This window comes from Camelus bactrianus, chromosome X (genome assembly GCF_048773025.1).
Source record: "Camelus bactrianus isolate YW-2024 breed Bactrian camel chromosome X, ASM4877302v1, whole genome shotgun sequence".
In the NCBI taxonomy this organism is placed as follows: domain Eukaryota; kingdom Metazoa; phylum Chordata; class Mammalia; order Artiodactyla; family Camelidae; genus Camelus; species Camelus bactrianus.
The window spans coordinates 92,945,037-92,960,634 of record NC_133575.1 but is presented as its reverse complement, the minus strand read 5'-3'; the positions used below and the strand labels follow the sequence as shown (position 1 = coordinate 92,960,634).

Sequence of the window (15,598 nt, the reverse complement as noted above, 5' to 3'; positions counted from 1 at the left end):
GAAAAAACAAGGAAGAAGTCAGGAATGATCCTTAAGGCTGCAGTTATCTGTGTACCAACACACCCAGAGTATGGGTAATAAAGTGAATGTAACATGTTAATACAAGCAAGGAAACACAATTTTATAGGTATTGTTCAAACTTGGTGGAATAGGATTTCTGACTGGTATCTGGAAAAGAAAGGGTAAGCCTGGTTCAGAGAGATACCATATAGAAATAGAGCAAAGTAGTAATCAAATAGTAAGCAAGAAGGTAAAACCAGTCATTCATTGGTGGGAGGGTGAAAAGCATTCTGTGAAAATGAAAGGGAGAAATGAAAGTGATTGCCATTGTGGAAGCACATAAGAGACTGCCTAGATAGTTAAGAGCTATGAGTAGTACTTCATAAAACCAGCTCATAGGTGAGAAATGTTGATCAGAGATAAAAACCATCTGATTATCTGTCGTAAGTTTCATTATTCTGATAGGGACACATTTATAAGTTTTTGACTCTCTTGCCGATAATTACAGTTCTCTGAAGACTGAAGAAGCAATGAGGTAAATTGCTAAAATAGGCTTAATCCTGGCAATAAATAAAATCTGGATAGCAAGGTGAAAGTGACAAGAATCTTAGGGAAACTGACCAAGACTGACTGGTCTGGATCTGCTAAAGAAAAGAATGCTGGGCATGGGGTCAGATAGGTTAACTAACCTGCAGGGTGTGAGGGTGTGTGTGTGTGAGAGACCTCAAAAGGATCAAAGATAAATATGATCTCTTGACCAAAGTCCAAAAGAGAAAGATAGCTCAAGAGTGAGAGATTCCAAAGATAAAATTCAGACCTGTAGAATTTGGAAAATTCCAATGAGAAATTAAAAAGGTAGAGATATCTAATAAATTAAGCTTTCCTTCCAGATTATTCTCCGATGAGCTCAGATTTTTAAAGTACATATATAAATGACAGGGTGAGGGCTAGACTTCCAAGGACAAAGACCAAAGTGTATCACAAACCTCTAGGAACTGAGTCAGAAGGGCTAAAGTTCAGAATAAACCCAGGCTTATAAAATGGGAAGGACCACAATAAAGGTTTCTAATGCTCTATTTAGTGCAGGGCACTTAAGGATAATGAGCTAGAGCATGTGTGAAAAGAACTGAGTCTTAGTTGACTGTGAGTTGGCAATGCCAAAAAATGCTAATGAGTCTTGAGTTGGGTCAGGATGCGGGTCATGAACAGATCAGAGGAATTTCAGTCCCATTTGGGCCTCTGCTGATTGGCCCATAGAGCTTTATGCTCACTTCTGGATACCATGTTTAAGAGGACATTAACAAACTAGAACATATTCAAAGAAGGCAGTCAGGAAGGTGAAGTGCCTATAAATCACGTTGTAGGAGAAATGGCTGAATGAATGAGAGATATTTAACTGGGAAAGAGCTTTGAGTGAAGGAGGGACATCATAACTGTCTTAATAAAGGAAGGATTGTCAGGTAGAAGAAAATTAGACATTCTGTATGGAATCAACACCAGCTGGTAGAAGTGTCATGAAGGTAGACTTCAGCTGAACAAGAAATAACTTTCTAAAATGTGAGCTACTTAAAGGTGGAGTGGGTTGCTTTATGATGTGGGAAACTTGTCTCTGGAAATGTTAAGAGATGGGGTGAAATGGCCACTTGTTAGGGACACTGTAGATGAGATTGCCATGTTGGCTGGGAGGAGAGCTCTGCACCCTTCCATTGCTAAGATCCTGTGGCTTTGTTCCTTTGTATCTGTAAGATTGAATGGACTGAGCATCTGGGTTTGGAAATCTGGGACAAAAGAGGAAGACAGAGGTAATTTGGCCCAGTGGTCAAGAGGATGGGCTCTGGAGCCAGACTGCTGGAGTCAGACACTGGCTCTGCCACTTGCTGTCAGGATTTGGATAAGTTGCTTAACCTCTCTAAATTTCAATGTCTTCAGGTGTAAATGGGAATGATAATGGTACCTATACCTTGAAGGATTATAGGGACAATTAAATGAGATAATGTATGCATGAACAGTCTAGTACATAGTAAGCATCCAATACATGTTAGGTTTTATTAATCCTAAGAAAAATACTAACTTAGGTTGACTAACTCTGACTTTTAATGAACAAATCAATCCACCCCGCTTAAGTAGGGTGGTAAGCCAGTTCTCTGTCCCAGATAAAGACCCTACCTATGATCTAGTAACCACATCAGAGACCATTGAAGGAGGAGTTGAGTCTCTAAGAGATACCCCAGAAAAAGCACTTCATTTTTTAGACTGGGCTCGCATTTGCAATACGGAAGTCTGTAACCTCATACTTGTGTTTGTAGTGTAATTACTGAAGAGAAAACAGTGCTCCTCGTTTCTCTTCCTGTCTCTAGCCTCTCATTTCTATTTTGGCTTCTGGAACAATCTTGCTCACATCCAGTTTTCATCACCTCACCTATGTTGCTCAATAAACCAGTGACTCTCTTTTGCATAGTGGGTCAATCCTAAATTCCTCAGCTTAGCATTTGAAGCCCTGCCCCCCACCCCAAGGGCTGTGTTTCTGGCCCCTTTGGACCGGTTTAGAAAGTGTTTGATGTATCCCAGCCCTGGGGTATTACAGCTTAAAATAAAACAAAGTAACAGTCTTATTGAGGTATAATTATATACAATAAAACTTACATATTTAAAGCATACAATTTGGTACTTTTTAACATACCTCTACACCTATGAAATCATCACCACTATTAAGGCTCTATGGAGTGTGTATCTACTTTTACTTTAACCCCCCACCCCCACCCCGTGTACATCTCTCTAAATAAATCTACTTTTACTCAACTGTGGCTCGCTCTTGAATTCTTTCCTGCGTGAAGCCAAGGACCTTCATTTGGCGGGGCGAGCCACAGGGACTCACCTGAGACCTGGGACATGGCCATCCTCTTGTGCCACACCCCTACTTTTTCCTGTATCATCTTTGGCGACCATGAAGGGATGGGAAGAAAAACGGGCCATTACCACAATTAAGATAGTGAACATATCCATCACCACACTAAATTTTCTTGTGCTCTGTTGTAATCCCTCTCCAAGCAATCATTGATCTGCTTTGTCAGTATAGTTTGCATTTCCTAGAATTTCATATAAATGGAATCATATAGTATGTACCCTTTTTTTTGGGGGGGCCTGGTTTCTCTTACTCACAATTTATACACACACACACACACACACACACATACACACATACACTCTGAGATTAATTTATGCTTTTTCTATGTATCAATAGTTCCTTTCTATTGCTAAGTGGCTCCATTGTACAGCTATACCACCTTTTGTTTAGCCATTCATCAGTTGATAGGCATTTGGATCATTTCCACTTTTTGTCTATGATGACACTGCTGTAAACACTCCTGTACAGGTTTTTGTGTGGACATACATTTTCATTTCTCTTGGGTAGATACCTAGGAGTGGAATTGCTGGGTCATATGGTGACTCCATGCAGAACCAATTGAGGAGTTGCCAGGCTGTTTTCCAGAATGACTGTACCATTTTACACCCCCAGCAGCAGGGCACAGGAGTTCTAGTTCCTCCATGTCTTGAGGCCTTTCTTTAGCCACCATCTCCTCAATGTCATTGCTAGTTGCTTCTCCCTCCCCTAGGAGTTTCTTCTCATCCATTCCTTTGGTGGTCTCACTCAACAGTCTCTTGGCTTTAAATGCCATCTATCTTCAAAACTTAGTTCAAGACTCATTAACTCCTAAACTTCCTGCTCATCAGTAGCCCTTCTCACCTATGATTATCCCTTTAATCACTGATTCAATAGGTATACAAGGGGCCCCTTGGCAATCTTGGACATCTTTGCTACTACATTATCATGCCCTGGCTTGTATTTGCTTTGTAATGATAGTCCTTTCATGTATGTAGGTATGTGTTGTTGCCTACAACTGTAAGTTACTCCTGGGTCAGTACTGCATCACACTTCTTTATAATCCTCTTGAAGTACTTAGTCCAGTTTGCTGGTGCACACTGCCAGCCATAAAGTGGACAAGCAGAACCCTCCCTTCATACCTCTGAGAAAATATGAAGAGCTGGAAGTTCATTTTTAGGAACAGAACTAGAGGTTTAAGATAATTTTTTGCAGCTTTCATAATTTTTAAAAAGTTGTTCACCTCAAGGAAAATAAATAGTAACAAACATGAACTATTCACTATAGGTTAAGAATCTGCTACCTTCTCTAACAGTTTGGGCTACAGATGAGATTTTCATGTGTATTAGCTGCTACTCCCTACAAAATCCAGTCTGCCCCAGCAGTTGGAAAAGTGAGTTATTTTGATATATTTCAATAGGACAAGTTTATGAGAGTTTAAAGATTTTGGCCAGTATATATTTAGCCATAGTTTTATAACTCAAATTAGTAATAAATGACCAACATATCACTTTTATTTGGAAAATAAATTTAATAGGGAAAATACTTTCAACATACTGAAAGCCTGTGTGTGTGTGTGTGTGTGTGTGTGTGTATATATACAACTTAATATTAGATATTGTTTTTTAGTGCACAGATAACCGCTATTCAAAAGGTACAGTTATATAAACTTGACATAGAATCCCTAAGGTGGAATAAACAAGAAATTTGGTTTAAAAAAAATCTAGTAGAGATGATTAGCCTGAAGTGTTTTTGTTTAGTTACATTTTGTGTTTACACATGTGTATGTATGTCAAATGCTCTATTTGATCCTTTCTAGGCAATGGGGACATGTGAGAATAAGTTGACTAAATAATTTATTTTCAGGGTAGGCTTGCAAAGCAATTTAAAAAGACAGAGAATTCAGGCCACTTGAACTACACATGACTTCAACGGAGGAAGGTCTTTTGGGACATAATGAAGCAGTCATGGTATAAACTACCATCCAGAAACACAAGATGTTAAGCCTAAGATGCTTCAAATTTAAAGGATGGTTCTACTATGACAGTGGTAATGTTTAATGTTAAATATTTTCACTTAGTTTCTGATAAGCATAATTTACACTGTGGTGTGTGCACTCAGAAGCCAGCAAAGATTATGAGTTCCAGAACGACTGTTTTGGGAATCTGGGGGTTAATCTGGGTGAAACTAGGCTGACATGCGTTAGTGTGGTGGAGCTCACAATGTGCTATCTGCTCAGCCATTTCAACTACATGTTGCTTTGAGGAGTCATGGCAATGTCCCCCTTTGGTGTCAGGTGAATTACATATTCATATTCAGATTGTAAATTGCACATTTCATTACTGCTAGGTTTTGTTCTAAAATCTGGTGGGATGCCATCGTGAGACGGTCATATTGGGAAACCTTCTGGTGGCTCAGGTGTTCATAGGGCCATCAGGAGCTCAGAGGTGGTATATGGCTGAATCTTCTCATTTCCAAGAGCAGCAGACAGGAGCACCCTCTCATCACTCCATGCGTGCACAATTCTGAGGCTACATTTATTTCTGATTGCAACATGCCTTCAGTCCATGCACTTCAAGATCCATTCAGTTTTAAAGAGTTGGTTTTTTAGACTTCAGTTGTCCAGTTTTGAAGAACTTCTTTAATTCCCGTAATTCCTGGGGCTTCAAACTCTGATCCACTCCTGGGGTCAATTTATAGCTCAGGGGAGACATGATGTAACCATTTTGGTAAAGACAGATTCTCTTGCAGAACTCAAAGGTGCTAAACATAACTCCAAAATACGGAACTATCTGTTTACAAAGAAAATGAAAATCATGTTAAAATCTTAAAGAAAAATGTCTGTGCATTTACAATCAACTTGGATCAGGGTAAACCGAGATAAAGGCTGTGGACAATACAACATGGTCCTTTTTGGAATCAAGGAAGATGGCAAAATAAAAGCTGTCTTAGTGTGAGTCGGGGAGAGGAATGGCAGAGCCACTGAAGGGCAAGCCCTGGGGAAGCCTGGGTCTGAGTTAATGTACATGTAGACAGTCTGACACTGCCTGTCAGCATATGCTTGTCTTTTTGTGTGGCAGGGGTAGGTAATTAGATTTTTATTTATTTATTTTAATGGAGGTATGGAAGATTGAACCCAGGACCTCGTGCATACTAAGCACGTGCTCTACCACTGAGCTACACCCTCCCCTCAACATATGCTTGTCTTGATTGGAATCATTTATATGTCAACTAGTGCAAGGTTAGTCCACAGTACTTAACCTTTTCTTTTTCTTCTTCTTTTTTTTTTGGTCATGGAGTTTTTTGGGAATATGATGAAAGCTGTGGGTCTTCTACCCAGAGAGATAGATGCACATATGCCCATAGACATATTTTTGCATACAGTTTAAGGAAAGGAGGTTAAGTTCCCCTTAGAGTCCACGAACCCTCATTTTGGGAACCTCTAACTAAATGCTCCGCTCCTCTGGGATGGGGTATCAGATGCCCCAACAGTGTGCTGGGTCCCCTCTCTTCAGGGCTGATGGCCAGCTGCATTCATGGGCCTTGTGCTACTGTCAGTGCTAGAGGAGGTGTTTCCATGCCAACTGTAGGGGGAGCAGCAAAGACACAGAAAAGGGTGGAATTGGAAGAGGCAGAGAAGCAGTAGAGACTGACCACTCCTCTCACCTTCAGCAAGTTGGCTGCCAATCCATTCCACAGCCCCAGGACCCCTTGGGCTTTCACTACCTGCCGGAAGCAATCCACTGCCCCTGAGAAATGGACATCTACTCCTCCACAGTGGGGAAGGTAGGGGCTCTGAGCCTGGCAGAAAATAGAAGATGGGATGAGGCGATTTAGTCACCAGGAAATAAAGGTTCCAGTCAAGTAGCCAAGGTCTCAAGTCTGGGCTCTGGATGCAATATCCTGGCCAAGATGATGAGAAAGAATGGCTGCCATGGGGCTTAACTCGTTCCATGGGCTTAGAATGAATAGTAACCCACAGTAAGGCCATGACACCCCATTCACATATTTTTGGCTATTTTTTCTTGGAAGGAAGCAGCCGTTTGGGACAGACTCAACTTTACAATTAATGCTGCTTCCTAACCTACGCCCTCTGGACATGGTAGAGACGATCCCAGGCCTTTACCCTTTTTAAAGTGCCTCCTATTCCCTTGTCATAACCAATCCCTCCCCAACCAAGCTCTCAAGTAGGGGCCACTTATTTCCCCCATCACAGACGTCCCACGGTTGGGGCAGAGGAAAGGGCATTCTTCCAGTTCCTTTTTCTGTTCCCGGAACCTGACTCCTCCACTCTCCTGCCAGAAGCTCTCAGCTGGGGCTTGTGTGGCTGAACCATACTCCTTGTCACTGCTCTCAGCCACTGACCTCCTGGCCACTCTTCCACATTCACTGAGGACTGGGACACCTGGTGCCTTCTCCTCTCCCACACTTACCACCACTGTAGGGAACTTCAGCATTTACAGTCATAACCCATCTCATACCAAGTTTCTGGACCTCTCTGACCAGAGTATGAGAAACAGAACAAGAAATGGACCAGCTGAGTCTCCAGCCTGGAGTTACAGGTACCAAAATGATCAGGGGTCTTTGGTGAATGTCTTAATTGAAAGCGTTTACCTTAGCACTGTTCCGACTCAGCCTCCTTTCCATCTTACTCCATTGGTAAAGAACTGCTGTCAAACAGATAATAAGCCTCCTTTCCCCTTCAAAAGAATCTGCCTAATTATAAGACTTGAAGTTCCTCCTGCTACTGTCAGACCAAAATATTGAAATGAAAAGATTGTGTTCACGCAGGAAATTAGCTGTCTTATTCTGCTATGAGATAATATTATTGATTTATCTTCTGCTGGTGTCTAGAACTGCAAAAAACCCTGAGTCATGAGTCAAGGTAATAATTTTGCAACCTGGGTGCCCCCCACCACAACTAGAACAAAAGACAATAAGCAAGTTACATGAGTTGTATGACAGGTCCATTATAATCAGTTGTGATGAATCAGGGGCATCTATAGTCAATCTCAGAACCTTAATATTCCACATGTCTTTTCTTCACTTTGCCTTCACTGCCAAGCCACCATTGGTGCTCACACGGACCGCTGCAGCAGCTTCCTTAGTTGTCTCTTTGGGACATAAAAAATTTGAGACTTCTTGTCTTCCTTCTCTATAGAATGGCCAAAGTATTTTTTTAAATCAGATCTTTTTACTCACCTGCTTAAAATAGTTTAATGGCTTTATATAACATTAAGGATAAAAATCTAAATTTCTTACTGTTCCCTGTAAGCTGTAGTGGTGATACAGTGGTAAATATTTAACAAGCAGTTCTCTGGGTGGGGAAGCCCCAAGTTGTAGCATTTGCTGATTTCAATGGTGTAAATACTCCCATTGTGGCCGATTCCAGGCTACCAACTGTAAGGTCAATCAGCTCCCAAATTTGCTGCAATTTAATAACCAGCTCTTCTGAGCTAGTGGGAGCTGGCTGTAGCACATTGCTTGAAGGCTCCAGGCCCTACGTGATCTGCGCCTGCACATAGTTGCAGCTTCATCTTGTGCCGCTCTCTTGCTCACATACAACACTTCAATTGCACTGGCCTTTCTGTTCTCTGCCTGATGATGTCTAAATTTCTATCTCCAGCCCCTCTCTCTCCTCTGAGCCACAGGATCATGTAACCAATTACCTACTTGACATCTCCACTTAAAAGGGTAATAAACACCTCCAACTTTATATGTCCCATGCAGAACTCCACCTCAACCCTAACTGTCTGGAGTTGTCCTCATGTCAGTCAATGGCACTGCCATTGACTTATTTGCTCAGGCCCAGAACCTGAGTCCCCCTTAAGTTCTCTTCATCCCTCACCTCTCACTATCTCATCAATCACCAGCTCATGCCAGTGCTCCAAATATATCCCAAATCTGTCCACTTTTCCTCCTTCCCACGATCATCATCCCTAGTCCTAACCACCATCATCTTTCACTTTCACTACAACTGCTTCTAGCTCATCTACCTGCCCCTATTCCCCACAGAGCAGCCAGAGTGACCGAGCAGACTACTCCCTTGACTTCAACTCTTCAGGGGGTCCCCACTGACCTCAAAATGAAGTCCAAGCTCTTTCATCTGGCTTACTAGGCCCTCCATGACTTGGCCTCCACCTGCTTCTCAGTCTGATCACTTGCTCCTTCCTGCATTATATTCTATGCTTCAGGTACTTTTCATTTCCACTGCCAGTACTTCTCATCATCTCTCTTGCGTGAGGGCCACAGTTTCCTTACTCAGTCCCTGGTCTCTGCCCTCTTCAGTCCATCCTCCACACTGCGGCTGGGTACCATTCAAAACTCAGCAGATATTGTTATTGCTTTGCTTAGCAACCTTCACCAGACCCCAATTTTCCAAAGAAAATCTTCCAGAAGGAAAGTTTCCAAGGAAAACTTAACAGAATTCAAAACCGTCTACGATTAGAATCCCAACTGTCTTCCCAGTATCATTTCCCACTACCACCCTATGATAGTTAGTTGGCTAGGCACCCAGATATTTGGTTAGATACCAATCAGTCTGGATGTTACTGTAAAGGTATTTTTTAAATGAAATTAACATTTAAGTCACTCTGAGTGAAGCAAATTACCCTTCATAAATGTGGGTGGGCCTTATCCAATTAGTTGAAGGCCTTCAGAGAAAAAAGACTGAGGTGCCCTGACAAAGAGGGAATTCGGTCAGCAGTCTGCCTTTGGACTTAAACTGCAGCGTCTCCAGCCTGCTAGCCTGCCCTGCAGATTTCAGATGTGCCAGCCCCCACAATTGTGTGAGCTGAGTCCTGAAAATCAATCTCTTTCTCTCTACATACACATACCCATCCTATGGGCTCTGTTTTTATGGAGAACCCTAATACCTACCCCCACCCCAGGAACCATACATCCAGTCACACTCAGTGTCTCCTGAACACTACGTACACTTTTCTGATAGACAAAATCCTACTCACCCCAGGCCAGGTCAGATGGCACCTTATTTTGAAATGTCTTGATGCTGCAATTGGAACTGCTGGTTTCCTTGCCCCCCCCCCCCACCTTGTCTCTCTCCCTCCTTCCCTGCTCCCTTTTTTCCTTCAAATTTACCTCTCTGTTTTTTTAAAAAAATCTTTTATTGTGGAAAATATCAAACATATACGAAAGTTGAGAAGATAGTAAAATTCCATCACCTAGCTTCAACAATTAGCAATGTCTAGTCAATCTTTTTTTCATCTCTACCTCTTGCAAGACATCATTTCAATTCATCTGTTTAATCTTAACTTAGTCTAATTTTAATTCAAAATGTCATTTAAATTTAATCATGTTTCTCTAAAATACAATGGCTTCCTAAAATAGAAAATAAAATAATTATGTATATAGAAATATACCATTATTACACCTATAATATTTTTCCTTAATATTGTCATGTATCCAGTCAGTGTTCACACTTCCTTAATTGCCTTAGGATCGTTTTGTAGCATCTCTGAATTTAGGTTCTTTTCCTGGTTTGTGCTCCCTTAGCTATGGCTTAGACCTCTGCTGTGGCGCAGGCTATCTCGTATGCATTATCTGGATGCAGTCTCTGGGCTGGCAGCCAGCAAGCTGATGGGAGCAGGCACTAGGCCTTCCTCACTGTCCCAGCCCTTCAGGATCGAATACCCTTCATTGCACATATCAGGTGCTCATTAAATGTCAAACTTTCCCTCAGTATCAGTGTCACGTGTAGCTTTTGCTAAATACAACTGTTTACCTGTGACCAGGCTCAAAGAAGCCATATGGATGGTCATGAAGTTAAAAAATGGCCAATATTTACAGAGTGTTAGGTGTCAGGCATTACACTGAGCACTTGGCATGTACCAGCTCATTTAATCCTCACAGAAGCCTCATGAAATAGGTAGTATTATCTTATTAGCCCTATTATATAGATGATAAAATGGAGCCCATGAAAGGATAAATCTCCAAAATTAGACCATAGGAGAAAAAGCATCAACTTGAATCTGGGTCTGATCGACTCAGAATCCAGCTCTACCCCACTGAGCTACACTGTTTCCTGATGCCCAGAACTGAGAATACTACCTTAGCCCTCAACAAACTTGTTACCACACATCATCCTTGAATGAGGGTGCTACAGCATGCACACTGAATGAATTCTTTAGGTGAAGACTGGAGCTCAGGGTGCAGTATGAATACATGCCTCTACAAGTGTCATGCTAAATGGATACCCAGGTCAAAAAGGCAAGCCCGTATTGCTGGTTGCCCCCTGGACTGAATGTGTGTGTGCCCCCAAAGGTCATATGTTGAAGTCCTAACCCCCACTGTGATGGTATTTGGAGGTGCAGTCTCTGGGAGATGACTAGGTTATGAGGGTGGAACCCTCATGAATGGGATTAGTGCCCTTGTAAGGAGAGACACAGCAGAGAGACTCTCTCTCTCACTTCACCATGGGAGGACACAGCAAGAAGGTGGCCATCTGCAAACCAGGGAGTGGGTTCTCACCAGAGACCAAATCTGCTGGCACCTTGATCTTGGACTTCTCAGCCTCCAGAACCATGAGAAATAAGTGTGTGTTGTTTAAGCCACCCTGTCTATGGTATTTCTGTCATAGCAGCCTAAACTAAGTTACCCCCAAAGGAAGAAGGAATGGTAAGGCTATATAGAAGTGCTTCTCAACACTTCACTGCATATTAGGCTAACCAGGGAAGCTTTTCAAAACCATCAATGATTGGGATCCACCCCTAGAGACTGCGATTTAACTGACCTAGGGTGAGGTCTGGACGTCAGCATTTTTGGCAAGCTCCCCAAATGAGTCTGATACGCAGACAGGTTGAGGATCACTGGTGTAGGCTCTCCACAGCACAGGGCAGCTCAGGGCTCAGAGCTGAGCCCACCAGCCTGCTGCTGACGCTGAGAGCACCTAGGGAAAGCATACGGGCCCCAAGGCCAGACTGCTTAGACTGAGACCTCGCTTTGCCACTCACTAGCTCTGGGACTTTGAGCAAATGCCTTGACCTTTCTGAGCCTCAATTTCCTCATCTGTAAAATGGAATAATAATAACACCTATCTTATAGGACTGTTGTCAAGATTAAATGAAATACATGTAAAGCGCTTAGAACAGCATTTGACATATAGTAACCACCATTATTATCATTATTATTTAGTATCTAAACTTGGAGAAGTGACAAGTATGCTGCAGACTAAACCAACGCACTAGGCTTGAATGCTAGACTGCCACTTGCCCAAACTGTATGTTACTAGCAAAGAGAAAACATGTCAGGCTACTAGCACAAGGCCCTGAACTTAAATCCTCCCTCCACACAAACCCCGGCAACTATCCTGTTGCTGTCTCGTTCCAATCTGCAGTGCCAGGACTGGCATGTGGCATTCTGCAGCAGACACCCTCAGAGAAAAGTCAGAGGATCCAGGTCCTAGTCCTGGCTCTGCCACTATTTGCTTAACCTTGACCAAGTCCTTTAGTTCTTTGAACCTTTGCTTCCTCACATTTCAGGTAAGGAGGCTAGAACTAAATGACTTTGAAGGCCCTTTCTTGCTCCCATAATCAATGCTGCAGGTCCTCCTCCGTGTTCCTTCCTGCCTCTAGGACATCAAACCTGCCATTCCCTCTGTCTCTCTTCCTGATCAGAGTAAACATCACCTCTTCGGGGAAGTCTTCTCAGATTCCCAGCCTAAGTCAGGAGCCTAGTAAACACTTCTGGTCACCCTGTACTTCCCCTTCATGGCACATGATACAGTTTGTAATGATTTAGTGTATAATTCTTTCTTTCCTGTCTACCCCCTACCCTGACAACCTCCCGGACTGTACATACCATGAGGGCAGTGACCATGTCTGTCTTGTTTGTGGTTTTTATCCCCAAAGTCTACCAACAGGCCTGGCACCGAGTATGTGCTTAATACACATTGAAGGAAAGAAGGAACGAACTTGTGGTAGATGGAAATGAAAGATAAATACTTCAAAGCAAAGTGCTTGATTGTTTCTTTGATAAACTTCATAGAGGCCTTCCAACAGAGGCAATGTTTTAGGTTGTTCAGTCTTTCCATGAGTACTGAAGTAATTGAACAATATTTATAAAGATGTAAAACTCATATATTCTTGACCAAAGCAATCCTAATTCTAGGAATCTATCCTACAGATGTATGTGGGAAATGATGTATGTGTTACAAAGATTTTTGTTGCAGCATTGTTAGTAACAGCAGTAAACTGGAAATAATCTAAATGCCCACCAATAGGGAGCTAGTTAAAGGAACAGTTTGTCTGCGGGGCGGGGGCGGGGGGAGGGTATAGCTTAGTGGTAGAGTGCATGCTTAGCATGCATGAGGTCCTGGGTTCAATTCCCAGTACCTCCATGAAAAAAAAAAAGAAACAGTATGTCATACTATAAAATACAATGTCATCATTTAAAAATACGTGGCAGCTCTGCTCTGGGACCTGCCACTCAGGGGTACAAGGCCTGCGTCCTGCACCTCCAGGCTCCTCACAGATGCTGGCCTGAGAAGACTGAGCTGCATTCTCCAGTGGTTCACGAAATATGGCCCCCAGGCCAGCAGCATCACATGGGAACATCTTAGAAATACAGAAGACCAGCTGAATCAGAAACTGGCCATGCGACCCAGCAGTCTTTTACCGAGACCTATAGGAACCTCCATACTGTTCTCCATAGTGGCTGCACCAAGTTACATTCCCCACTGACAGTGAAGGATTCCTTATCTTGGACCTAAGACTACTTTCTTGAACAAGAAAGCCATTAAGCTTGACTTCACCTAATTGAGTGGGAAGAGCAGAGCCCAGCTACTATGTTTTAGTATTCGACAGACTGCAGCCTGTGGAGTTGGAGTCTTCTTGGCAACAGACGCTGGAGCTAAGGTGGAGAGGAATAAACCAGCCTGTAGACGCTGCCATCAACATGCCAAGCCAGTGAAACTGAAAGCTGGTCCATTTGTGAGGTCTGGGGGAAGACGTCTGCTGCTTACTGAGTCTTGAGCACCAAAGACCCAGGTCTTACTACAGGAGCCGTTACCTTACCACTTTTGTTCGCGGGTCAATGGAGTTTGTGACAGCCCTGGCAGACCTCCAAGTAGGGATGAGCTGTCCCATCTGTCTGGACTACCTGGAAGACCCAGGGACTGTCCTCTGTGGGCATAACTTGTCGATCCTGTATCAGTATGTCCTGGAAGGATCTAAATGATACTTTGCTCTGCCCTTTTTGCAGATCTTGCTATCCAGAAAGGAAATTCATGCGCAGTCTCTAGCCGGGCAATTTGACTAAAATTGCTAAGCTACTCCAGATGAGGAGAAGGAAGAGGAAAAGGGAGGAAGAGAAGCTTATGTGTGAAAAGCACAGTCAGGTTTTGATCTTTTTCTGTCAGAAAGACCGAGAGGTTTTATGTCCACAGTGCAGTTTCTCCACTGATGACCAGAATCCCTACATTCGGCCCATAGAAAAAGCTGTCCTCTATCGTAGGAAAATATTGGAGCATTGCACTGAGCTTTGGAAGGAAAGGGTGGAACAAGCTGAAAGATGATAACTATGCAAACCAGAACATCACTGGAACTGAAGAAGGTAAAAGATAGGAGAGAAGAAACAAAGGCTGATTTTGAGCAACTTGTGTTGTTTCTCCAAAATGAGCAAAAGACTGTTGTTTGGCAATTATAAGATAAAGAAATGGAGATTTTAACAAAACTAAATGAGAATCTAACAAAATTTTCAGATCATGTTTCCACATTAAAATATCTATTAAAGGAGACAGAGAGCAAATATGTGAAGTCAGAACTAGAATTACTGACAGATGTTAAAAGTATCTACCTTTCTTGTAATAGCTTTTAATGAAAAAGAATATGAATATGAATATATGTATGTATATGCATGACTGGGACACTGTGCTGTACACCAGAAATTGACACATTATAACTGACTACACTTTAATAAAAAAAGTATCTACCTTAGATATAAAACCATAGGGTCTCCTGAACCTTTTTCATTCCAGTTGAAGGAATATGGTTACTGTCTTCCTCTACAGAATTTTGGCCTAAAGAAAATTATTAAGCAGTTTCAAGTAGGTGTAATTCTAGATCCTGAAACAGCACATTGTAAACTTATTGTCTCAGAAGATAGAAAAATTGTACAATATGGAAATAAAATGAAAAGTTTATCTTATAACCTAAGGAGATTTTATCTCTGCCCAAGTGTTCTGGGTTCTAAGGGCTATAACTCTGGCAGGCATTACTGGGAGGTAGAAGTGAAAGACAAGCCTGAATGGACTGTGGGTGTCTGTGAAGACTCGAAAGGAGAAAGCGTCAGAATCAGTGGATTTTAGTACAGGATGGATTATGGGGTTTGGGGCGATGTAGTCAGAGTAATTATGTTGCATTGGGCTCTAAAAAAATCTTCTGCCAAGAGTAACACCTGGTAAGATTGGCATTTTTTTAAGACTGTGAATTGAGTGAGGCTTCCTTTTATAATTTGAGTGATAGAGCTCTTCTCTGTATTTTTATGCTTTTTTTTAAAATGACTGTTTCACAGGAGCACTTTGGCCCTATTTATGTGCTGGAACTGACTCTAAAACTCTTAAAATCTGTACAGTAGCACATTCTGAATGATGAACTATTTTAAGACTCTTATTAATTTTTTTTCTTCCTTTTCAGTGAGTGGATAAAACTAAGCCAGTGAATCTCGTCTCAGCAATTCTCTATTTATTTAAGTTTTTCCTTT

The 15,598-nt window shown here is 42.2% G+C and overlaps 1 protein-coding gene and 1 pseudogene across 2 annotated transcripts in view; one reads left to right on the top strand and one right to left on the bottom strand.

The window, feature by feature from the left end:
* Nucleotides 1-4,377: 4,377 nt before the first annotated feature.
* Nucleotides 4,378-15,598, bottom strand: part of SLC25A43 (solute carrier family 25 member 43) — a 34,894-nt gene continuing 23,673 nt past the window's right edge. Inside the window, exons 4-5 of one of the 2 annotated variants that reach the window (XM_074359947.1) lie at nucleotides 6,548-6,682; nucleotides 4,378-5,673 (exon numbers count right to left, since the gene is read on the bottom strand). In XM_074359947.1, coding sequence (XP_074216048.1) covers nucleotides 5,473-5,673; nucleotides 6,548-6,682 — 336 coding nt within the window. In that variant the 3' untranslated portion in view covers nucleotides 4,378-5,472. The remainder of the gene's footprint in view (nucleotides 5,674-6,547; nucleotides 6,683-15,598) is intronic. The other variant, XM_074359948.1, reaches the window with a different exon arrangement.
* Nucleotides 13,931-15,598, top strand: part of LOC105062986 (tripartite motif-containing protein 60-like) — a 2,057-nt pseudogene continuing 389 nt past the window's right edge.